The following is a 26,177-nucleotide window of genomic DNA, read 5'->3' on the forward strand; positions in this document are numbered from 1 at the left end:
GTCCTAAGGAGACATACACTCACAGCCACAGATGGTAGACTTGGAATGTACCAAGTTGAGTCAGAGGGATAACTTTGTGTACTTTACAGCATTGAGAAATCTCCCCCTCCTAACTCGAGCTCCCGCACCACCCACCGTAGTCCGCCCCTGCATCAGACAGGAGACACATGCCTGATTGAGCATTTTCTTTGGCCCAACATCAGGTTTGGGAGTTGACCAGAACAATGAGACAAGAAGGGACAGTCCAGAGATAGACACAGACAGGAAAATAAAGTACAAGGGAGGAGGAGAGGTATGAATGGCAGATTCAGCAACATGGCCAGACACGTTTCAAGCCAAGGACTTCCATACTCAGATAAACACTGTGATACAACACTGTGAAGCATGAGGCTCATCATCATTTCCTATACATCCTCTATCATCTAGAATCATTATGATGGATTCCTTCAAAATCCCCCTGACTCCCCCTCACATCTATATGGGAATCACCACCATCGTGGAAAAGAAAATTGGAGGCGCTGCTGATAAAAATAGATAAAGACAGAGGAGGAATGGAACGGCGCTTCTCTATAGCTCATTTAACAGCAAACCGCTTAATGAGGCAGTTGGCATTTCCGGGTCAGGCAGAGGGGTCAGTGTGACTATGGTTTATATCCTTAGTGATCGGTAAATAGGATTAGGGGAGTATCGGTGTGTGCGTCTCTGTGTGTGTGTGTCTGTGTGTGTGCTTTGCAGACACCAGGGGTGATTTACGCAAAGTAGTCTGCCCCTGCCGACGCAGTCACAGGCTGTTGACTCTGTCACAGTGGAATGAGACGGTGCTTCTTTATGGGAGGTAATCTGGCTGTTGAGTGGACATTAAAGCACAGGGGCAGAATAACAGGAAGCCGGTACTTGACCAGAGCAGAAGAAGAGGGATGATGAGAAAAGACAGGGAGGATCTCTTACTGCACAGTGGGGAAAGAAATAAAGAGTTAATTAACGAAAAGATGAGAGGCTTGAAAGAAAGAGCTGTTTGTGTGGTGGGCATTGGCTTGACTTTACTCATACCCCTTTTCTCTCGCCCTTCCCTCCCTTCCCCTCGTGGTGACGACAATGTCCTCTGCCAGGGCTCTCCGTCATCATCAGGCCAGCCGTCTAAACAGGGCATTTCCTGTTGCCCTCACAAAAGTTGTTGTTTCCTGTTCACCCCCACACCCCCCTTCCCCTCTCTGTCTCTCTATCCTTCCATGGCGCTCATCAACCATCAACCCCTCCCCAAATGCTTTGCACCTTGTAGCTACAGTAGATACGGAAAATCCTGAGTCTTCAGACGTGGGCCCGTATTCAAGAGTCTCGGTATGAGTGCTGATATAGGATTCGTTCTGCCAGTTAGATCATAATGAATAAGGTTATATGGACAGGGTGACCTGATCTTTGATCAGCACTGCTACTCTGTTATGATTTTTGCATAGAAACGGACCCTGGAACTGAGAAGCTATGATTGTCTCTTAGGTGTTCATAACAGTTTTGATCTTTTGTAATAACTTCCCAGATGAAACTATTATACCGGTCTAAATAAGAGAATGTAACGAGCTGAAAATTCTCATCAGTTTTCCCAAAGAGGGTTGTCCTCTGCGCAGTAGTATGAAGTACTTAAGTAAAAATACTTTAAAGTTCACTTTTTATATTTCTAACTTTTACATTTACTCCACTACATTCCTAAAGAAAATAATGTACTTTTTACTCTATACTGTACATTTTCCCTGACACCCAAAAGTACATTTCAAATGCTTAGCAGGACATGAAAATGTTTCAATTAATACACTTATCAAGAGAACATCCCTGGTCATCCCTACTGACTCTGATCTGGCGGACTCACCAAACACAAATTCTTAGTTTGTAAATTATATCTGAGTGTTGGAGTGTGCCCCTGGCTATCCGTAAATAGATAAACAAGAAAATGATGCCGTCTGGTTTGCTTAATATAAGGAATGTGAACAAATACTTTTAGACTTTTACTCAAGTAGTATTTTACTGGGTGACTTTCACTTTTACTTGATTCATTTTCTATTAAGGTATCTTAGTATGACAATTAGGTACTTTTTCCACCACTGCCTCTGTGCTCAATAATATCATCCCTTTCCATAATGGGTGTCAGTGGTGATATTGTATTCCGTTTAGATGCATGTCTACTGATTGGGATTCAAACTCTCAGACCAGGGTTGTCTCTGTATCAGTCCTATGACACTATCTGAGTCACATCCTATAGGGTCAGGAGACAGACAGTCTGAGGTGGGGGGCATCAGGGCCCCAATCAGATTTCCCATCTCTGACTAGGCTGGGCGGGACTTGGTCCTAGTGCTGACTGTTGATTGGGTAGGACACAGCACCTGACCCTGCTCTTCCTGAAGAAGGAGGTGGTTTACTGGTGGGCAATATTTATTGAGCACCAACAGGATACTCCCCCAGGGGACAAAGTAAAAGGAAGAAAAATAGCAAATACATTATTTCAATGGTTCCCTTCATCTTCTGCCCTGACACACACAGCCTCACATGCAATAAATCAGCTGCCCTTGTGTCTGTGTGACAGAGAGCAGAGGTTGGGGAGGAAACTCCCTGCGGTGCAGTCAGGGAGTGAGGGATAGTAGGGAGGAGACGAGTGGACTTGATTTAATGTTGCCCATGTAGCCGTGAGGTCCCAGATAAACTTGACCTATCAGCCGTGCCGATCAGACCGGTAGCCCCTCCCACCCATTTAGCATCCATACTTCTTACTTTATCTCCTGATTAGAAAACACGGCAGCACTGCTTCCAAATGCCCCGCCATGCAACCCTCCTCCACTCCGATAGACAGTCACTGAAGCAGGAGTGATGGAGTGCATGTGGAGGAATCAGAGATGAATAGAACAGGAAAGCAACACTAGTCTAGGCTAGTCTAGGCTGTAGCCAAGAGGGTGATTTAAAATGCGTTTCAGATCATGCATTATATTGCTGGTCTACCGAGCTCTTTGTATGTTGCCTATAATGTGTATGAATATATCTTACTAATGATATAATGTGTTTTAATGTATTTATTGTAGATGCATAAAACATTTCAAGGAAATTCATAATGCATTATTCATATGGTCATAATAGAGGGTGTTAGCTCTACCAGCTCTCCTTGGTTTTCTCTCTTTATTGTACCTATGTTCTTGTACCTAATGCATTTCACATCGGCAGGTATTTTAAAGCAGGGTTGCAAAACTACAAGTAATTTAACATATTGTCCATGAGTTTCTAGTAGATAGACCATATTGTTCAAGAGAAAATAGCTTCATTTAATCAACAATTTCAATTACCTTTGCAACTCGTCCAACTATTGACTTTTTTCACAACTGCCACCAGTTTGACACCAAAACATTGACCACAAATACATACCGTCATAGTAAAGCAAGGCAAAAGTAAACATATCGTTCCCCGCGAATGATGCAACGCCCCCCTTGGGCCAATCAGTGTACTTTTGTAAATGCCAGATCTTTATGGCTAGAAGCATCATTCAACCAAGTTTCGTCAAAATCGGCCAGTGGTGGGCCTCCCGGGTGGCGCAAGGCACTGTTTCGCAGCGTTAGCTGTGCCACCAGAGACTCTGGGTTTGCGCCCAGGCTCTGTCGCAGCCGCCCGCGACACATAATTGGCCTAGCGTCGTCCGGGTTAGGGAGCGCTTGGCCGTTAGGGATATCCTTGTCTCATCGCGCACCAGCGACTCCTGTGGCAGGCCGTGCACAGTGCACGCAAACCAAGGTTGCCATGTGCACAGTGTTTCCTCTGACAAATTGGTGCGGCTGGCTTCCGGGTTGGATGCGCGCTGTGTTAAGAAGCAGTTGCCAAGGTTGCCAGGTGCACAGTGTTTCCTCTGACACATTGGTGCGGCTGGCTTCTGGGTTGGATGCGCGCTGTGTTAAGAAGCAGTGTGGTTGGGTTGTGTTTCGGAGGACACATGGCTTTCGACCTTCGTCTCTCCCGAGCCCGTACGGGAGAGCGATAAGATAGTAGCTACTAACAATTGGATACCAAGAAATTGGGGAGAAAAGGGGGTAAAATAAAAAAAAATTGGGCCTGTGGTGTTTGAAATATTGCGTGGGTTTGCTGGATATCCCTGAGCATACAGTATGCCACATTTCATCACTCTGAGTCAAACAGATCAAGAGATAGTGCTACTGTATGAATGTTCTTGCATATGTTGAGCATTGACAGTGTTTGCAACATGTGTACCATATTTTGTTACAATACGAATGTCCTTGACTGATTTATATGCATTTATCTGCCAGCCACATTAATGTTTATTGGTAAATAGCGGCCATGTTTTTTTAGGTACTAGATTGAAAAATATTATTTGAGAGAACTTTGTCCATAGACTCCACATATCAAGTTTCGTGCCGACCGGTCATTCGCTGCCAGAAGAGTAGCGTTTTAAGTGTTTTTCACACAATTTTAAATGGCGGAAAATCCATCATGGCGTGTCCCTAGGCAAATTGGCTCCTTGTGAGGAGCGCAACCTATGTACCGAATTTCATGACTAGGTCAAACAGGGTGACGGCCGTGACCTTTCAAACTTTGCATTTTCAATCTCTTTTTATAGCACCACCATCTGGCAAATCAGTGTCATTTTGTTACTTGAACGCTTCCAGCTATATACTCTCCTTTTGAAACCCTATTCGTAAGCATAGGCCTGTTTTACAAGTTTAAACATGGCATTTAAGGCTCTAGCCACTTGCCAGGTCATCATTGGCCACAATTGTAAATAAGAATTTGTTCTTAACAGATGTGCCTGGTTAAATAAAGGTTCAATAAAATGTATTGTCCTAGAATGTGTGACCTCTCTACTTTGCTTATCCAGGTTTGCCCCTTGTCTCTCTCCCAGCATCCCAGCAGACGTGTGAGCCAGTGAAGGTTCCTGACAACCAGAATGCCTGGATCAGGGTGAGGGAGATGCCAACAGGCTGCTGGACCAGCTACACCACTAAGGATAGTAAAGAGGTGCACATCCTCAGCCTGCACTTCCTTCCTGGGGTAAGGCAATCTACATACTGTGTGTATGTACTGAACTACTGTGGAAACCCTCCACTAGAATTAGATGCATCCAGTACACTCATTCTGAATAGTCCAGTACATTGAAAACACAGGTTGATTGATACCAGATGAGCATTAACACACTAGGCTAGTTTACACAAGAGATTGATGTCAGATAAATTAGCTAGTTTTCCCATGTGGCTGAGAGTCAACATGACCGACACCACCTCTGCTCAGCCTGATAAGTACAAACACATGCCAGACATAACATGGAGCCAGGGTCTCCCCTGAGGTGACTGGGGTTCCTTACACTACACAAAGCAGTGTGAAAACACACCACCTCATCCAACAGCCTGCATGGGGAATGGGGCTAAGTGTGTAGAATACAGGTTGATTTCAAAGTTGTACCCCAAATTGCATAACAATATGTAATTCCAATTATAGCCAACTGTCCCAAGATCAGTGCTTCGGAGGAATGTAATCCTACACTAGTATTTCACCCCAGACTTAATTTTCATTCTTTGACAGTGTCTGGTCAGCACGTATTCGTAATTTCTTATCAATGATCTCTCTCTATCACACACAAACACTTTCTCTCATCTCATTGACTGTTTGTCCCTCTTGAGATGCCGTAGCCAGTACACTTCTTTCAAAATAGTTTGAATTACTCTAAGATTACTCAAGAAATCTGTATTTAATTTTGACGTTTTTGCTGAGTTCTTAGTTGCGCAATTTTACATCTAACTAAGATGTTTGGTACAATATTTCTCAAGTGAAAGTCTGTGGTTAAATGACAACTTAATTGAAGAATCCCTACTGTTGACCAATTGTCAATAAATGGGCGTAGACATCGGCTACCGAACTTCGACAAGCCTCAAGACAAAAAATTCTGTGCTCGAACAGCTGGAAAAATCCTGCTGAATGCTGTCGAACACCAAAACAAATAAAAAATGTTGTCATAATATACACTGAAGGTACAAAACATTAGGAACACCTGCTCTTTTCATGTCATAGACTGACCATGTGAATCCAGCTATGATCCCTTATTGATGTCACCTGTTAAATCCACTTCAATCAGTATAAATAAAGGGGAGGAGACAGGTTAAAGAAAGATTTTTAAGCCACAAGACAATTTAGACAGGATTGTGTATGTGTGTCATTCAGTGTGTGTATGGGTATGATAAAATATTTAAGTGCCTTTGAATGGGGTATGGTAGTAGGTGCCAGGCACACCTACTACCACTGCATCGCTGCTGGGTTTTTTCACGCTCAACAGTTTCCCAAAGGACATCCAGCCAAGTTGACACAACTGTGGAAAGCATTGGAGTCACCCGGGCCAGCATCCTTGTGGAACACATTTGACACTTTGTAGAGTCCATGCCCTGACGAATTGAGACTGTTCTGAGGGCAAACTCAATATTAGGAAGTTATTCCTAATGTTTTGTACACTCAGTCTATGTGCGAACTGTTTCGACTGGGGCTGCCCAGTCGGAAGCTTTAGACTACGCTGTGTGCTGTGTGTGTGTGTGGGGGCAGCTAACCTCCCTGACAGCTACTCTAGCAAAGGTGAGATAAATGCGTACACAACAAACCCCTTTCCAAACATATTCTTTGCTGTGTCTTTGGCCCATTTATTAGCAGCAAAGATAAAACATTTCATACCGGCAGATGTCAGTGCAGTAGTTTCCATAGTTCATAGTGAATATGCAAAGAATACAGGCCTATAAACATCAAACAAAATCAGAATGAGCATCTGTACTTTTCACAAAACCAATAAACTGTATGTGTGTGTCCTTCCATTATACAGACTAATTGGTCAGAAGTGGGGTAGGTAGAAGAGGCCATCCAGACATGCAAGGTATCTGTTAAACATGGCAAGAATACAGGCCTATTAATATCAAACAAACAAAAACAGGATGAGCATCTGTAAGCTTCAACAATCAGCATGCCATCTTGATAGCAGAAGACAGTAGCAAAATGCTGAGCTTTGTAGAGATACACATTTGAAGAAACGCAAAAAAACGTATATGGTCAAACAGTGTAGATGACAGCTTGCTTACCTTCTCACTCAGGCAATTCTTGCGTTTGCTCAGTTGCTCCACAAAACTTCTTCCAGACGTCAGTCAACTTGTATACTTCAAGTTGGTACTGAAATTGTTTGTGATTGGACAAGATAACACCTCCTGAATTGAGGTTTAGTTTGGGGTTTTGCAGACATTTCAGTGCTCACCTACCTGCATGCACTCCACACAGACAAAAAACAATTCCCTCCATCCTAAACAAGAGTTCACATGACCCCCCCCCCCCCCCCCCCGCTCTCATCATCACCCATCATCACACCCCTGAACACCCCTCACCCCCTGCCAGGATACAACCCTGACCATTCCTCAATGTCCACTAGGCACTGTAAACAACTATGATGGAATATTAGGCCCCCTAAAGAGGAGAGGTGGTGACAAAGGTGTTTGTGGAAAGGGAGGGGTCATATAGGAAGTGTGGCTGCCTGGCGGCCTGTGTATGGGTTCCGCCTTGGAGGGGGATGGAGGGATAGAGGACGGAGGGAAGAGGGGGTGGAAGGCAGGAGGGCTGGACATGTCCCATTCAGGCACGAGTGTGAGGGCCTTGGCTCACAGCCGAGACTGGACCGTCGGAGCCGGCTCGGTTTAGGGGAGAGAGACAAAGAGTAACGGGAAGCTGTTATGCACCAGCAAAAGCCTTTAAAAAAGTTGCTCTCAAGAAGCTCTCTCTCTCTCTCTCTCTCAAAAAAGGAAAACAATTGTATCTGGAAAGCACAGGAACAAAAATAGCAAGGGCGAGTGACCAGGGACGGCAATGTGCATTGTTCAAACTAATAAAGTGAAGCGAGAGAGTGATGGAGAAAGTTAGAATAAGGGAGGACAGTTCTTTAGTAAAGGCCATTGATTTTTGGTTTAAAGTGAAATTAATGTTTCCCAACTGATTTGCAAGACTAAATCCTGTTGACTCATCTTAGTCACAGACACATCCTTGACTCTATTGACTCAAACTGAGTGAATCAGTTGCCCATATCAGACTGGTAAACTATCAAATAACAGGAAAATTAGTCACACATTTACTGTATATTGTGTGCTTTTCAAGAACTCACCCATTATTTTACAATATGATTAGCAAACAGGATAACAACTCACCTAAGACCCTACTATGTTTAATCAACCCTACTATGTTTAATCAACCCAACTATGTTCAATCAACCCTACTATGTTTAATCGAACGGGAAGTGTATAGTCTAGTTGTCAGAGAAGTACTTAGTCTTCTAAGCTATGGACACTTCACTTGTTGAGGCAACTAGAGGTCAATTTATATCATGAATCCCAAGAAGAAAGAAGACATGTATCTCTCAGCTGACTGATTATTGATTTATTCTTCAGGGAGTTTTGATGATAAACATTTTCGGACACTGCTAAAAAGACTATGCAAGCAGTGTGCTTTAATGATACAGTTGGGAGGGAAACTGTTCATTTTTTTCAGACGTATTGCTAGACTCATTGTCCCTACTAGTATCTCACACACACACACACACACACACGTCACCCGTGATACAAAGTCAGTGTTCGACGTCCATACATGTTCGACGTCGGGAGACGATGTTGAAACCGGCCACTAGCGACTTGTTACCTTAAAGCAGTGGTGTAAAGTACTTAATTAAGTAAAAATACTTTGAAGTACTACTTAAGTTGTTTTTTGGGGTATCTCTACTTTACTGTTTAGATTTTTGACAACTTTTACTTGTACTTCACTACATTCTTAAAGTAAATAATGTACTTTTTACTACATACATTTTCCCTGACACCAAAAAGTACTCGTTACATTTTGACAGGAAAATGGTCGAATTCACACACTTATCAAGAGAACATCCCTGGTCATCCCTACTGCTTCTGATCTGGCGGACTCACTAAACACAAATGCTTCGTTTGTAAGTGGTGTCTGAGTGTTGGAGTCTGCCCCTGGCTATCTGTAATTAAATAAAAAACAAGAAAACCATGCTGTCTGGTTTGCGTAATATAAGGAATTTGAAATGGTTTATACTTGTACTTTTACTTTTGATACCTAAGTACCTTTTAGCAATTCCATTTGCTTTTGATACTTAAGCACATTTAAAACCCAATACTTTTAGACTTTTACTCAAGTAGTATTTTACTGGGTGACTTTCTCTTTTTCTTGCGTCATTTTCTATTAATGTATCTTTACTTTTACCCAAGTATAATAATTGAGTACTTTTTTCTACCTGCCTTTGTGGGTGAAGATGGCATCTGCCTCAGGTGCCAAAGGTTGCATGTTCAAATCCAGCAATGAAAAGATGATTTTTGTTTTAAGCCTATCCCAAAACTTAACCCTTATCTTAACCATCAGCTTTAATGCCTAATCTTAAGATTTTGGAGTTAATGCCTAAACTTAAAGGAAAATTCGACCTCAAAACTATTTTTGGTATTTTGGGTGGCAGGTAGCCTAGTGGTTAGAACTTTGGACTAGTAACCGAAAGGTTGCAAGAGCAAATCCCTGAGCTGACAAAGTTAACCCAGTGTTCCTAGGCTGTCATTGTAAATAAGAATTTGTTCTTAACTGACTTGCCTAGTTAACTAAAGGTAAAATAAATATACATTTGTCCAATTCAACAATGGAGTAATGAAACAAATACCAAAAATATTTTTTGGGGGGGTGGAGTTTTCCTTTAACCCTAACCTTAAAACTTTTGAATTAATGCCTCAACTTATAACCTGGAATTCTTTGAAAGCATCTACCTCTGGTGCCAAAGGTTGCATGTTCAAATTCCGCAATAGAAGGTTGATTTTTAGATTTTTGTTTTGAGCCAAACCCAAACCTTAACCCTAACCTGCCTGGCATTTCAAATGACCTGTTGACAGCAGCTATTGTGATGTGTTGTCTGTGTGTCTATGTGTGTTGAACATGGCCCTTGCAGAGGCCTTGTGTATTAGCCCTGTGGTAGGCCTCAGACAATACACTGGTGGTCTCCTCCGACCAGCTCCAAACATCAGGGGTCCGATTATTTCATGTCGGCCCCTCGCCTCAGCCCAGCGTGGCCCTCTCGGAATGCATGCTGTCAGCAGCAGGCAGCAGACAATCAATTTAATAAGAGCGAGCAGATACGAACAAAATACACTGTGTTCCTCAGCACACTCATCCACACAAAGAAAATAGGCTAGCAGCAAAGAAAATCCAGCTCCAAAACAAGCAAGAGATTAGAGATGATTTTTTTGAGAACCGCCACGTCAGGATAAAATATAAATAGTTAATTCCCCAAAAGCACCTCTTCAGAACTGTGTTTTAGAGGTATTTAAGTACTTTCCTCCACTTCAGTATTCACAACCGCAAACCTTTTACCTTCCTTTCCTCCCTACTGATATACAAAGAAAGTAAATACCAATTCATTTATGGTAATGAATTGGCAAGTTCAAAACAGAATATAAATATCCTGTCTTCCTCATCTCTATCTTTGTAAACTTCACTAGCTTATAACGCATTCTTGACTGTGGTCAATATTGCAAGAACATATTTGACTTACCGGAAGTTGAAGCCCAACACTGTTCACCTGTTGTCTACTGGTCTGCTGGTCACAGATACCTTTAAAAACATGTAGAGGTGTGGATCAGAAAACCAGTTAGTATCTGGTGTGACCACCATTTGCATCATTCAGTGCGACACATCTCCTTCGCATAGAGTTGATCAGGCTGTTGATTGTGGCCCGGTGGAATGTTGTCCCACTCCTCTTCAATGGAAATCCCTGAGCAAAGTTACTGCTCAATGGTTAGTATGTCTGGTGAGAATGCAGAACATGGAAGAGCTGGGACATTTTCAGTTTCCAGGAATTGTGTACAGATCCTTGAGACATGGGGCTGTGCATTGTCAATTTGAAACATGAGGTGATGGCGGCGGATGAATGGCACGACAATGGGCCTCAGGATCTCGTCACGGTATCTCTGTTTATTCAAATTGCCATTGATAAAATGCAAGAGCACACTTCTCCAGCGTGCCAGTGGCCATTGAAGGTAAGCATTTGTCCACTGAAGTCGGTTACGCCGCTGAACTGCTTTCAGGTCAAGACCCTGGTGAGGATGACAAGCACGCAGATGAGCTTCGCTGAGACGATTTCTGACAGTTCTGACAGAAATTCTTTGGTTCATCAGCTGTCTGGGTGGCTGGTCTCAGACGATCCCGCAGATGAAAAGGCCGGATGTGGAGGTCCTGGGCTTGCATGGTTACATGTGGTCTGCGGTTGTGAGGCCAGTTGGACGTACTGCCAAATTCTCTAAAACGATGTTGGAGGTGGCTTATGGCTGTTTATTGTCCCCAGCACAAGGTGCACCTGTGTAATGACCATGCTGTTTAATCAGCTTCTTGATATGCCACACCTGTCAGGTGAATGGATTATCTTGGCAAAGAATAAATGCTCACTAACAGGGATGTAAAAAAATGTGCACACAACATTTAAGAGAAATAATATTTTTGTGTGTATGGACAATTCTGAAAAACACTTCACATGTTACATTTATATTTTTGTTCAGTGTAGAATATGCCTCTCTGACCCACTGTACAGCTGGCTTCCAGCCTGCTGAATCCTGTAGCTGCCTAGTGGAGCTTTTCTTTGTGAGCTAAGCATGTGTCGGGGCCACTGCCACTCAGAAAGAGGCTATTTAATCTCCTCCAGGACCTCTGAAGCAGATAGTGTGCACTACAGGAGGGCATCCATGCACATCCTGTCCTCTCTCTGTCAGGGTTGGGAGTCCACTGTATGGGGCCGGCCAGGTGGACATGTTGACTCTGCTGTCACTGGAGAGGGGAGAAGAGATTAGTGGAGTGGATATGGCTAAGCTTCTCACCTCCACTTCTCCTGGTACCCCAAGCCTCTCACCTCCACTTCTCCTAGTAACCCAAGCCTCTTAACTCCACTCCTCCTGGTACCCCAAGCCTCTCACCTCCACTTCTCCTGGTACCCCAAGCCTCTCAACTCCACACCTCCTGGTACCCCAAGCCTCTCAAATCCACTCCTCCTGGTACCCCAAGCCTCTCACCTCCACTTCTCCTGGTACCCCAAGCCTCACAGCAGGAACTGTTGCTGTACTGGGATCACTGGTGTTGGAATGGTGTTGGATTGGATTCACTGGTGTTTGGCTGATGTTGGATTGGATTCACTGGTGTTTGGCTGATGTTGGATTGGATTCACTGATGTTGGATTGGTTCCACGAGCTGGTTCTGCTAGTGTTGTGCTGGTATGAGGTGTTGCTATAGCCTGTCCCTCTACTACAGACTCCTTGGAGCTTCAGTCAGAACTGTCTGTCTGCCAACACCTGCCACTTGGGGTGAATATGTCACATTTCCATATTGTGCCATAATTACGCAGTGATTTATAGTAGATAACTTTCCCAATGCTAGAGAGACTACATCATGTTTTGTGTCTTAGATCAGCTGTCTCTATCAAATCACACAAGTGACCTACCATATAGGGAATTCTTTGAATCTTGTCATCTCTGGAATTGAAGAAGTGAAGAAAGTGGTACATAATTTGGCATGCGGCCCATCCTTGTATTTTTCACACGTATTGTGCTGATGTGATGCCTCTGGAAGGGAACAGAAATGCGCTTTTCTCAATGACTTTCTCTGTGGGAGAGACAGAACACAATAGAAACCCTTGTGTTGAGCTGTCAGGCGACAATTCAATCCCAAGCCTGGTCCCTTCAAAATAAATGAAGGTGTTAGATTACATTTGTGTCTTTCGAACGCCATGTGTTACCCCACCACAGGATCATTACATTGCAGTGTGGAGTCATTGTATTTTGATGATGCCATGCACTGACTCAGTGAAATGTAATAACACTATTGGAGAAGTAGAATTTTCAGCATGGAGGTGTGGAGTCCATATACGTGTGAGGGGAATAGATTGGGAACCAGGTTTTGTGTGTGTGCAGTATGTGCTAGTCAGTCAGACACACATGGCAGCAGTAAGCCTCATCCTATAATCTGTCATAACGTACATTTAGAATCTATGCCAGCTCACAATTTATCAAGAGACTCTCATAAACAATGACATTGCATAATTACCCTTATATAAGGCCTATAAGGTGACCGAACAGATTAGATCTTAGAATCCTACAGTAAACATTGCCCTCTCTGTGACCCCAGTGTGATCTCTTACAAAAAATGTTTATACTGCTTGATTCTTATTTTGTAATCACAGCAAAGTTCCTTTGGGAATTAAAGCCACCACCACTTCCCCTGCAAGCCACATGTTTATGCTATAGCTACTGTACATACCATGCATGGCTCAGTTTTGAATGTACAGCCATTGTTGATGTGGTGGTTAAGTTGATGTGTACTGTACACTCAGATGGATGGTGGGGTGGGTGATTGGGGGTGTGTAAGAATTGTTTTTCTTGCAGTAAAACATGTGGGGTGAATTGTGATAAACATGATATCATGCTTTTTGGCATTTACAGTCATCACAAACTTGAATGTATTTTTCTTGAAGTTTAACTTGATTCTTCTGTCCCCTCTAGGCTTCCACCATGTTTGAACTAAACATGACCACTGCCAAGCCAATGCACCTCATCATCACCACAGACTCAGAGCAGGTCATATACTTTCTGACCAATGCTAACGTGGATGTCAGCTTATACGTAAGTATACCATCTCTCCTCATTTAAGTGTTTCCTTTTGCCACTTGTTTCCTTTGGGGTTGTGTATCAGTTAGAGTAAGGGCATTACAGTATGTCAGTGTATGAAAAGTACACAAAAGTTATATGCAAATTATTACTCCAGGATTTACAGTAAATCCTGGCCGGGAGAAAAGCATAGATACTGACTTCTATTAGACACCTTAATGCCCAATCGCCTACAGAAATAGAGAGGGACTCTCAATAGGTATTGCCTGATAGATAGCTGGCTGCATTGCCTGATACTTCACTAATGGGGGCTTGGCAAGGGCTAGGAGTCTAGCCTGGCAGCTCTCCTGTTCCTGCCAGCTGAGCTGCTCCACTCTACTCCTCCACTCTACTCTGCTCTGTTCAGCTCTAGTGTTTGGAGCCGGGGGGGGAGTAGAGCCTCACTGCCAGGCTCCCTACTTCCATAGTTAACCAGGGGAGAAATGCTTTTCTGCAGGCCCAGATGGGCTCTCCAAACCAGCCACAGCTGTGCAAGCCCCTGGGACAGTTTGGAGGAGCAATTACCCTTGTTTGTTGAGTTTCCCAGTACCGAAGAACCTGCGTGTATTTTATATCTGGTACACATTATAAAAATGCTTAAAGTGTGTTGGAGTAGGGAGCAACCTAATAGTCTCTGTCAGACACTGAGGATGTGTAGTGTTATAGTGGAGACATTAGCTGGAGTATTGTGTTCAACCTATCTACTAGATTTACACACGTCAAGTGAGTTTTTAGAAAGAAAGGACTCCTTCAGAAAGAGATGGTGTGTCTCAAAGAGTTTCGTCTTGTCAACCGAATTTTGAAAATGAAGCAGAAGGGACTGATAGGATGTTGTCTTTTGGAGTTTGACAGTAAATTATAGTGGTATTGATTTTGGATCCCTGTCTGGGACTCAAACCGCAACTTGTCTGTGGGCACCCATTCTCTTGAAACAGAACTCTTGCTTTTTATCACAATGAACACGAGTACCAAGCTGAGTTGAGAGTTCAGACCAAGTCCACAGCCCTAGCCTCCTCCTCTTGATCTCTGCTTCTCACACAAAGGGTAAAATAAATAACATGATCTTTTATGTATTTCGACCCTCTTCTACCCTCTATTTAAACTTTGCCGTATTAAGGTGCTGTTAAAACTCAGTAATCTTCCACGATAAATAGGATGATTCAATGTTTACAATACTGTCAGCAGTCTGTGACAGTAGGATAGCCTATCGTGTCCTGCAGAGAGGGGGACCATTTTACATGAAGAGGGGATGTGTGTGTGGGATGGGAGGATGGGATAGTGTGTAGTGGATCACTTGGGAATGTTACCATTTGAATGGAAAAAGGAAGTGCGTCACGAGGCTAACAGATCTGTTGGGTACAGGCCCAGTGTTCTATCCAGCTGTGACCGAGACAGAGAAGAGTCACCACACACACTCAGATGGGACAGAGTACATTTGCGTACATTCACAAAAGGCCACCGACCTGTGGGTTCATCGTCAAGGTTCAAGGTCTCACATCCTCTGTCGTCCCTCCTCCTTTCCTCCGTGTTGTAGATCTTGTCGTTTGTTCTCCCATCTAATATGGGGTGGGAATTTAGCTTCACACCAAGACATGATACACAGTGTGTGTTGTCTCAAAATGCATACTACCGTGCTCCAAGCACGCAAATTGGAGCACGGGAGGCTTTGCATACGAGTCCAAATCAAAGTCTGCGAAACGGAGCACGGAGGGCACTAATGGAACACATACTCCGTTTCTACATATTTTGAAGCATGCATCGATGCAAGCTTCAACGGAAAGTATGCAAAGAAAAATACACTCCGATTTGGGAATGAAATGTTGCCTATTCACATCTCATATGTTGTCTGACAACAACATTTTATCTTGATTAAAATGACATTTTGAAATGTTTACCTGCCTACGTACCGTAGATCACAAGCCCATAATAGGTCAATAGGGTTAACTGGCTAGCTACTACTGTTCGATAGCCAGATAGCCATGAAGAATTGTTAGCTAGCTACCAACAAAGAATTGATATCTATCTTGCATAATATTAATTTCAGGTCATTTTTGCCTGTTAAACTATCTGGTTAGCTACATTATTATGATTCACGTAGCTGATAATTATGAAGTAAAATGTTTGGTTTGTCTATATCTTCTTTCGTCTATTGTTGCAATTGTCCTGGCTGGAAGAATGTTCAGTGAATGCGAAGGTGCAGCGTGAGGTAATATAGTAGGGGAAGTGTGAGTGCTTCTCAATTGTAATGTTTTATGCGTTCTCCACACTCTTGTCCTCGCAAGAACGTACTCGAGAGAACTTAATCTGAGAATTCACTCGGAGCATGAGAGTGTGGAGCACGGTAGTATGCATATTGAGAAACACCCAGTGCTCTCTCTTCTATGTTATGTAAGAGTTGATGACCCCTCTGGCATTGTCCCCCCCACGCCCTCGTGCAGACAGTTCACGATGCATCCTTGGAGCCAAGGGGACAGAGATAGACAGATAGGCGAATGGCCTTGACCTCGAACCTAATCTATTTTGGATGGGTGCCTGTTCTAAACAGCCCACCAGATAGCTCTCTCTGACAGTGACTTAAATCCCCCTGACTCCTCTGTGATAGCAACGACACAGACACACAATGCTGAGTGTCACGGCTACACACAATACAGTGTCTGCACAGTGTCTGAGCGATATGGTACCTAGCTGTCACTCCAGTGTTCTCCATGGGGTTAATGATGCAGTACGAGAGGAGAGGAGAAGAGGGGAGTAGAGAAGAAGAGGAGAGAAGTGAGGTGAATCAGAAGGGAGGACAGAGAAGGAGAAGAGAGGAGATGCGAGGAGTATAGGACAGGAGGATGCGTGGAGCTTGTCATCCCTGGCTCATTCAACCCCTCTGGATCAGGCCAAAGGAAGGAAGTCTAATCTGAGAAGTTTCTGAAAGTGCCAGTAGACAATGCCAGTTCTTGCTCAGACTACTTCCTGTTGTGCGTTATGTCCCCTGGCAGTGCAGCGTCGAACTCTGACCCCCAGGAGACAAATTCATGTCAAAGTAGTTCCTTCTATCATTCACTGATCCTTCTCACTCTCTTTCTCTCTTCCTTACTTACTTCTCCGCCCCTCCTCCTCTCCCTCCATTGTGATGTTTTTTATGTTCTCGTCTCTGTAGTTTCCCGTCTTTCTATTTCGATCCACATTAAACAAAATATACACGCATGAGAAGGACCAATCAATCACACAGGTTTACTTGGCTCTCAGCAGAGCGTTCTGACTGGCACACACTGACCGCTAACATGGGAGGTCCACAGAGGGAACAATCAGTTTTCTTCTTTCCAGCCCTTAGTTTTCATCCTAAGACCTCGACCACAAGGAATTATATGGAATTATTCCTCAAACGCCAAAATCATAACCAACACAATGGCTGCTGCTCTGTCCCCCTTCCCTAGCCTCTTCTTGGAAAAATACTGAGCACATACTGTACCTCCTGTGAGTTTGTGCAATGCAGCGTAGCTAATTGTTTGTTGTTGTTTTTATGCTATCCATTATGCTGAAATTAATTGTAACAACACATCGGACCTATATAAGTCCCGCCAGTCCAGAACAATTTGTCCATCTGTGTGCTATATTAGCTGGAATGCAACAGGAATAATGATGAGAACATTAATGGGGGAGAAAATAAAGCCATTGTTGAGACAGGATCCAAAGGGAAATGGATATCTGCTCCATCCATATGCTCTGTATAATATATAAAGGGACTTTATTTTCAAGCTCTTGGGCTAATAATCTAATTGTTTTTTAATATGCTTATAGAAGTATAGTTGTCTTTATACAAATATTTGATTAGCAGATGAGTACAGATTGGGCGCGACTCTTAGGTTACACCAGAATGGCACATAACCGACCGATACATTAGAACACCTACTTGAGTACTTCATGTACAGTCCATTATTTCCCTGGCCTGTTTGGGAAACAGGGGAATGTGTGCTAGGGGAATGTGTGCTGTAGTGTGCATGCACTAGGCTGGATGTATATATTTATACCCGTATGGAGCCAGATTCCAGCCGACTCCACTGATGCACAGAGTTAAAAAGGTCCCCATTTCCCGGCCCCACTCAGGAAGCGAAGGAAAGACCTTGGCTCCAATGGGGTTGTTCAACCGGGCTTGTAGACACTTTAGCATAATAAACATTCATTTTCAAATGGCTCTGCACTGCTCAGAGAATAAAGAAAGCGAGAGAGAGAAAGAGAGATGGAGAGAGAAAAGGAGAGATGGAGAAAGAGGGAGATCAAGATATAGACAGACAGAAAGAGGGAGAGCGAGAGCGAGAGAGAGGAAGAGGGAGGCATGCTTTGATGTGGCTGGTGTCAGACACATTGGGCAAACATGAGGTAGCAGTCTCTAAATAAGGCGCTGACTCACCTAATGCCACGGTAACAATGAGCAGACAAACAGAGCTGTCTAACCCTCATAGAGGTAGAGTGGCTTAATGACTTAGGGTTGTATTGTATATAAACAAGAATCCCCTCATGTACATAAAGGAAATTACAAAGAATGGAGTGGATCATGGTAACAGACAGATTCAATCAAACTTGCCTTATATATGTAGTGTGTTTGTTTACGAACTACTGCCTAGGCACACGCCTCTTCTTAATAATCTAATTGTGAGGGGAGTCTACCTGAGAAGATAACTTAATAAGTAGTATGTACATTTTTATTCTGTGGTCTAGTTTGACCAATCAATGATCAATTGAAGTGAACCCATAGCATCATAACTTACATACAGTAGATAGATAGTCAAAGAGACCTGAAATGAAATGTCTAATGTATTTTCCTTTACTCTCCAGGTGGCCAACAACTCCAATATAATGTTTTATGGTTCAAAAGGCAACATCCATAGAAAAGCACTGCCCACAGACAACGAAGATCTAGTGAGGTGGGCCACCGAGGAGTTTGGTGGGGTGACGTCTTTCACCACCGTCCAGAACCCAACGAGCATCGCTTCCACAGGGAGAGAGGGTAAGACACTGTCAGACACATACAACGTACCTCAAACTTACACAACTCCCACAAACTGTCTGTTTTTGATGTGACTGAAGAATTACAGATGATGTAACAAATCTGAATAATAAACATGAATGACTTTACAGGAACAAGACTCCTTCCAACTGGCTCCAACAACTGTACACTTGAAAATGAATGGCACTCACTCAAGCACTATCTGACATTCAAATCAAACATACCTTCATCGATCAAGTCCTGCTCGAACCAGCCTCTCAACAGTCACACTGAGAAAGAACTATATATCGTTAACATCCCTGAGGATGTCAGCATTCGGTAAGACACCGAAGAGTCTCTTGGCTGAAAACATTAGCAACACTTTCCATGATAGTGGCCTTATACTGGTTATTGTGTTGGTTGTTGGTGCTCTTGAACAGTAAATCAACACTATTTTATTGTTCCAGCTATGTCTCTGTGCACGTCATCAGTGAGAGGCAGATCAGTCTGTTCCTAAGAGGTCCTCAGGGTACCACGTGGAGCATCCATGACCCACAACACACCAGCTTCTTTGTAAGCACTGGATAACATCTAAATTGTAGTATCAATGCCTGAAACTGAATCACCAATGACTCAGACATTTTGTCTGCATTTGTCTGGTCATCATTTCAGGCTCAGATCAGTATGCATTATACTCTATGACTGACAAAGGTGTCCTATATAAATTGGAAAATAACCATACAGTACTATCTATTATATCAAATTCTGTTAATTTTATATCTATCTCGCCCAGTCTAACAACGTGATCATGCTTGCTGCCACCAACATGATGCATACGATCCCTCCCACGGTCGCCATCACCACAGACAGTGCCGATGCTGTACAGAAGAAGGCCTTGGACCATTTCAAAGCAAGCACCATCACAAGCTACTCTGAGATCCGAACCGAGGGCACCATGGTCACACTGGTCCTGGGGAATAAGGACCACACACCAGGTAAAATACAGTTATAGTCACAGTGAGCATAGTCAATATTGGCCTCTAGCAAGGGTAGCATTACTAGGGAGTTCCTGGAAATTTGACAATTGTTCCGATTATTTAATGTATGAAGTTAATGCAAATTCCGACGCAGCGTGACCAGTTCTACAATCATAAATGCTCATACTGTTGGTTGGTACAATGGTGCAAAACTGCAATAAAATATGCTTTATCAAGCGTTCTCAGTAATTGGTAGCTAACACTATGCCACTGTTGCCAGCAGGCTCCTGTACTAGACTAGCTAACTAGCTTAGCCAACATTATTGTTATTCTTATTTATGATTTTATTAAAACAAATATATGGTACACCTATCCTGTAGTATCATGTACAAATGGATTCTTACTGACAGGTGAACGTTGTGTCTTGCTGTCTCAGTCACAGAGACTGCACCCACCGAGACCACCCCATCGCCCGCTAGCCCCCCTCAGATGCCTCTGATCATGCAGCTGTACACCTCTAAAGACTACCGCTCCCCCCTGGACCTCAACGCCAAGGTGCAGAGCGACAAGAGGATCTACGCAGAGGTGAGACCATTTTCTATTTATTTCAGTCTAACACCTTCCTGCTCTTTCTAATCCTCTCCCAGTTCCTCCGCCGCGCCCAAATTCTCATCCTCTAAGCCCTGCACACCTTCACATCTGCATGACTCCTAACACACAAAGCAGAAGTCTCTTCAATAGAATCTCAATCTACAGGTATTAATTCATGTTTGGGGATGTAGCTCCATCCAGGAGAGGACTGGATGTATCTACAGTACATAGTATCGTCATATTGCTATACAGTATAACACCATATATGATATAGTGACCATACAATGTAGTTTGCAGTATGTACTTGGGAGCAAATGCATCCACCAACGTCTCCCACCAGGCCTGCTCTAGGCCACAATATAACATCCATACTGTAGTGTATGCAAACATTTCTAGCACTCCAATTATTCCTGTCCCCACTCATCCCTCTCCTCTCCTCCAGATCTCAGGGAGGATGCTGGGGGAGATTGTGCTGACCATCGAGGTGATCAACTGCTCGGTGCGCTCCAAGGGCTCATGCCCGGTAGTCAGAGACATGCCCTTCAGGTCAGAGATGTGCTCCTCCACCATGTGCCCCAATAGTACCAGGGTTAGCTTCTCCCTAGAGCTGCTCCATGACCTGGCGTCCACTAGCTGGGACCTGGAGTGCTCCGTCAAACTCTGCTTCAGTGAGGTATGTACAGTTGAAGTCGGAAGTTTACATACACCTTAGCCAAATACGTTTAAACTCAGTTTTTCACAATTCCTGACATTAAATCCTAGTAAAAATTCCCTGTCTTATGTCAGTTAGGATCACCACTTTATTTTAAGAATGTGAAATGTCAGAATAATAGTAGAGAGAATTATTTATTTCCGCTTTTATTTCTTTCATCACATTCCCAGTGGGTCAGAAGTTTACATACACTCAATTAGTATTTGGTAGCATTGCCTTTAAATTGTTTAACTTGGGTCAAACGTTTTGGGTAGCCTTCCACAATATGTTGGAGGGAATATTTGCTAATTTCTCTTGACAGAGCTGGTGTAACTGAGTCAGGTTTGTAGGCTTCTTTGCTCGCACACGCTTTTTCAGTTCTGCCCACACATTTTCTATGGGATTGAGGTCAGGGCTTTGTGATGGCCACTCCAATACCTTCACTTTGTTTTCCTTAAGCCATTTTGCCATAACTTTGGAAGTATACTTGGGGTCATTGTCCATTTGGAAGACCCATTTCCGACCAAGCTTTACCTTCCTGACTGATGTCTTGAGATGTTGCTTCAATATATCCACATCATTTTCCTCCCTCATGATGCATCTATTTTGTGAAGTGCACCAGTCCCTCCTGCAGCAAATCACCCCCACAACATGATGATGCCACCCCCATGCTTCACGGTTGGGATGGTGTTTTTCGGCTTGCAAGCTTCCCCCCTTTTCCCCCAAACATAACGATGGTCATATTGGCCAAACAGTTCTATTTTTGTTTCACCAGACCAAAGTACATTTCTCCAAAAAGTACGATCTTTGTCCCCATGTGCAGTTGCAAACCGGCTTCTTCTGTCTTTTTTATGCCGGTTTTGGAGCAGTGGCTTTTTCCTTGCTGAGCGGCCTTTCAGGTTACGTCGATATAGGACTCGTTTTACTGTGAATATAGATACTTTTGAACCTGTTTCCTCCATCATCTTCACAAGGTCCTTTGCTCTCGTTCTGGGATTTATTTGCACTTTTCGCACCAAAGTACGCTCATCTCTAGGAGACAGAATGCGTATTTTTCCTGAGTGTTATGACGGCTGCGTGTTTCCATGGTGTTTATACTTGCATACTATTGTTTGTACAGATTAATGTGGTACCTTCAGTCATTTGGAAATTGCTCCCAAGGATGAACCAGACTTGTGGAGGTCTACAATTTTTTTTTCTGAGGTCTTGGCTGATTTCTTTTGACGTTCCCATGATGTCAAGCAAAGAGGCACTAAGTTTGAAGGTAGGCCTTGAAATACATTCACATGTACACCTCCAATTGACTCAAATGATGTCAATTAGCCTATCAGAAGCTTCTAAAGCCATGACATCATTTTCTGGAATTTTCAAAGCTGTTTAAAGGCACAGTCAACTTAGTGTATGTAAACTTCTGACTCACTGGAATTGTGATACAATGAATTTAAGTGACATTTTCTGTCTGTCAACAATTGTTGGAAAAATCACTTGTGTCATGTACAAAGTAGATGTCCTAAACGACTTGCCAAAACTATAGTTTGTTAACAAGAAATATGTGAAGTGGTTGAAATATGAGTTTTAATGACTCCAACCTAAGTGTATGTAAACTTCCAACTTCAACTTTAGGTGTGTGTTGGGGGGGAGGTGTGTGTGTGTGCATGTAGGTGTGTGTTTTGGGGGAGTATTGCTTTTTTTATTTACTTCTATGAGAAAGTCTGTTCCATTTTTTTCTTTTAGTATCCTTTCTTTCCTTATTGAGCATTTTTCATAGCTCCTTGAATACATTTTTCTCTGACAAATTGATTTCAACCTCATAACAGCACCAACGGTTCCAGAAAGTGTACATTTAGAGCTAGACTGAAAATGAAATATCATACACAGAGAATATGCTTCAAGGGATAATGTGTGCCAACTGTTGCTCACTAAACATTGTTCATTCTAAACTGTAGCTTAGTCAACAACCCAAATATTTAGTGAACTTTCCCTTTCACCTTAAAGCATTTTTGATGTTTTGAGTTGACTTTAGTAGGTTTTAGTATATTTGCCAACAAAGCAATATGAATGATGTGTGTCTCACTCTCTTCGTATTCTCTTGTAGAAATGTGGAGATGGAGGAAGAGTGAAGAGGAATTTGGAGGTCACCCAGACATACATCCCACCACCAAGTGAGTTCAGTTAACTCCAAATCCTTCCAGCTCTGTTGTTGTAGTGTAGTTTGTCCTTCTGGCAACTCAACCCTTACCTTTTCTCTTATCAGCTTTGGCATCAGTCATTTACAGTACACATGATAACCCCAATGTTGGCCCTTAAATGACAAAATTCATAAATTACATTTTTTAAACATGACTCTTCTCTATCGTTGATATGACCCCCGACTTCCCCTATGCTAAAATGTGCCATCTTCTTTCCTGTGGAAAACCAAAAGAAATCCAAATTAAATCAGCACTAACACTGCTGTCAAATGCAATAATAGAAGAGCCACCGCATTGTCCTCTTCAGCAATTCCCTTCTCAGAACATTCATCATCCATCTCATTCCAGCCACAGCAGCTGCTGCCAGTCTGTCTGTCTGTCTCAGTTGTCTCGCCTTCCAACGAGCTCCACTTTAACGTTGGGCCTGTTGTCATGGCGACGATGAGTTCAGGATATACAAAAAGAGAGGGGTCGTAGAGGGGATGCGAGGTGGGGTGGGGCCTCTTCCTTAGGAAGGCCTGCAGCCTGACTTTGTGGCCACAATCAGCTAGTAATGACCCTCAGGGGGATCCATTGTGTCCGAGGTCTGGCCGAGCGGCTGTCCGTCACAAAATAATTACTGGAGCTATTGTCAGAAACCCCCGAAAACAAAGAGGGGAAGGTGTCACTCTTCAAAGGGGAGGACCATCTCTGGGCAGATGAGTCAGGAACTAACCTTGCATTCCTCAACCCTCTGCAAGCCCATTATTTTGGGGTGAAAAATAATTGGAACATAGCTCCCCAGCTATGGCTTGGGACATAGCTCCCCAGCTTTGGCTTGGGACATAGCTCCCCAGCTTTGGCTTGGGACATAGCTCCCCAGCTTTGGCTTGGGACATAGCTCGCCAGCTTTGGCTTGGGACATAGCTCCCCAGCTTTGGCTTGGGACATAGCTCCCCAGCTTTGGCTTGGGACATAGCTCCCCAGCTATGGCTTGGGACATAGCTCCCCAGCTATGGCTTGGGACATAGCTCCCCAGCTATGGCTTGGGACATAGCTCCCCAGCTATGGCTTGGGACATAGCTCCCCAGCTATGGCTTGGGACATAGCTCCCCAGCTATGGCTTGGGACATAGCTCCCCAGCTTTGGCTTGGGACATAGCTCACCAGCTATGGCCAACAAGTAATTGTTTCCTGCAATTTCCTCATGCAGGAGAAGAAGAGGATACAGGTTGGAGCATCAGCGGCTTGATGGTGATGGGTTTGGAGGCGACACAGCCAGACCACCGCTGCTCATTTTTGTTTTTGCATCCTGTTTTACTGGCCAGCCCATTCTGGTTCTTATGTAATGGAAAGCTGATGTGAGCGTGTGGAGGGACTCAGGGACTTGTGATGGAGAATGGTTGAACGCGAATCAGTGGCAAGGGAACAACGTTTCCTCCCATTAAACTGCAGGCAACTCCTCATTGACCTAAGCGCTCCTTTTTATCCACGCCTGCCAAGTGACTACACAGTGCACACACCAAACAACTGGAGCCAGCCAACTTTCTGGGCTCTCAGTTCTGCTTCAGAATTCTGGCCTGAGTGTTGGAATTTAGCTTTATTTGACAGTGTAAGCCCCTAAGTTGTCCTTGCTGTTTGGTAGCTGTCCCCCAGAGGGCTCTTTGGAGTAGTAGTGTCGTAGTACAGGCCTGCTGCTGCCCGTCTTCTCCACCTCCTCCCCACCTACAACAAGGCTTCTGCTTCCTGTCTCTGTTTGTTCAGCTTTACTGTCTAACCCAAACACACAAATAACAAGTCGGCCCATTTTGGAAAACAAATAAAAGAAAGACTGTAAAGTAGGTTTCTGTTTAGACATGAACTGGGACAGGGCCTTTGAGTCTGTATTGTTAGTACAGTAGGAGATCATTAATTATCCTCCTATAAAGATAACTTACAATCACTTACAATCTAATTCATTAGACTTTATTGAAGGATGTATTCTTCACATTAGTTTAATTTCATTGGCACACAAGGGTTTCAATATATTGTGACAGTAGAGCAGTGATGATTAAGTGATTTTAATAAGGTGAGGCGATGAATGATCTTGATTATTATTTAAAGAACATAGACACCATAAATAACAATATTAACCAGATACACATGGCTTGGATTGTGGCAAGAGATGCAGCCAAACAAACAGAATGCTGTCCCTCACCCTTCCTGCATCCTGTCTTTCCTTCAGGAAAAGAGAGAGCGGTCGGTAGCCTAGCGTAGCGCTGAGCCTAGCATGTAGCGCAGTGGCACAGGATGCAGGAGGCTTAAGGTGGCAGGTGAGAGAAACTGCACAGGGTAAGAAACAGGATGGTTTCTGCCCAGGGGACTGATGATTAGCTTCCTCCCAAATTCTCAGGATCCATGTTGGAAATGTTCACTAGTAAGGAAGCAGAAGCAGAGAAACGTGTGTGTGCCTTGGTGTGCATGCATTTGTGCACATATGCTCAATTGCTAGGATGCACACGTGTGTGTGTGTGTGTGTGTGTGTGTGTGTGTGTGTGTGTGTGTGTGTGTGTGTGTGTGTGAGTGTCAGTGTCAGTGTCAGTGTCAGAGGCCTGTGTCAACGCAGCACATGGCCAAGACCTGTTTTCTGGCCTTTTTCAGAATAGTTGATTTGAGAGTTCTGCCGAGAGAGAGCAATTCTGCCTCAGCCATTGGCTCCAGTTGTTTTGTTTGCATCTATGTCTGTAATTGCTGCAACGGCTTGTGCGGGACCATGCCACACACAGGCTGCCATGGTGGCACTGCCAGGGCCAAGCTCTGGGACTTCACATCGCATGATGAGAAAGCCAGAACTAGCAAGTACACAACAGCGATAAGCATTTGCTTCCACAAACAGATTTGGCCTAAATTGTGCAATGTGCTTAAGACAACAAAAAAAAAAAAAATATGAGCTTGTAATGTTAACTGGTTGTGTGCTGAAAATGAAGAAATCATAGGAGGAACACCTGCAATAACATCTGTTAAACATATGTATATGACCAATACAATTTGATTTGATCTGTGTGATTCCGCT

The 26,177-nt window shown here is 43.5% G+C and overlaps 1 protein-coding gene across 3 annotated transcripts in view; it reads left to right on the forward strand.

Annotated features, from left to right (window-relative positions):
- Positions 1-26,177, forward strand: part of LOC110509820 (endoglin) — a 46,849-nt gene that overhangs the window by 15,002 nt on the left and 5,670 nt on the right. For 2 of the 3 annotated variants that reach the window (XM_021590943.3, XM_090226885.1), the window contains exons 3-11: positions 4,883-5,031; positions 13,581-13,700; positions 18,549-18,720; positions 18,852-19,038; positions 19,167-19,272; positions 19,493-19,694; positions 20,113-20,261; positions 20,710-20,940; positions 23,054-23,120. In XM_021590943.3, the coding sequence (XP_021446618.3) occupies positions 4,883-5,031; positions 13,581-13,700; positions 18,549-18,720; positions 18,852-19,038; positions 19,167-19,272; positions 19,493-19,694; positions 20,113-20,261; positions 20,710-20,940; positions 23,054-23,120 (1,383 nt within the window). Of the gene's footprint in view, positions 1-4,858; positions 5,032-13,580; positions 13,701-18,548; positions 18,721-18,851; positions 19,039-19,166; positions 19,273-19,492; positions 19,695-20,112; positions 20,262-20,709; positions 20,941-23,053; positions 23,121-26,177 lie in introns of all 3 variants that reach the window. The other variant, XM_021590942.3, reaches the window with a different exon arrangement.

The sequence above is a fragment of the Oncorhynchus mykiss genome, chromosome 29, assembly GCF_057628025.1.
Source record: "Oncorhynchus mykiss isolate SJ-2025 chromosome 29, ASM5762802v1, whole genome shotgun sequence".
In the NCBI taxonomy this organism is placed as follows: Eukaryota; Metazoa; Chordata; class Actinopteri; order Salmoniformes; family Salmonidae; genus Oncorhynchus; species Oncorhynchus mykiss.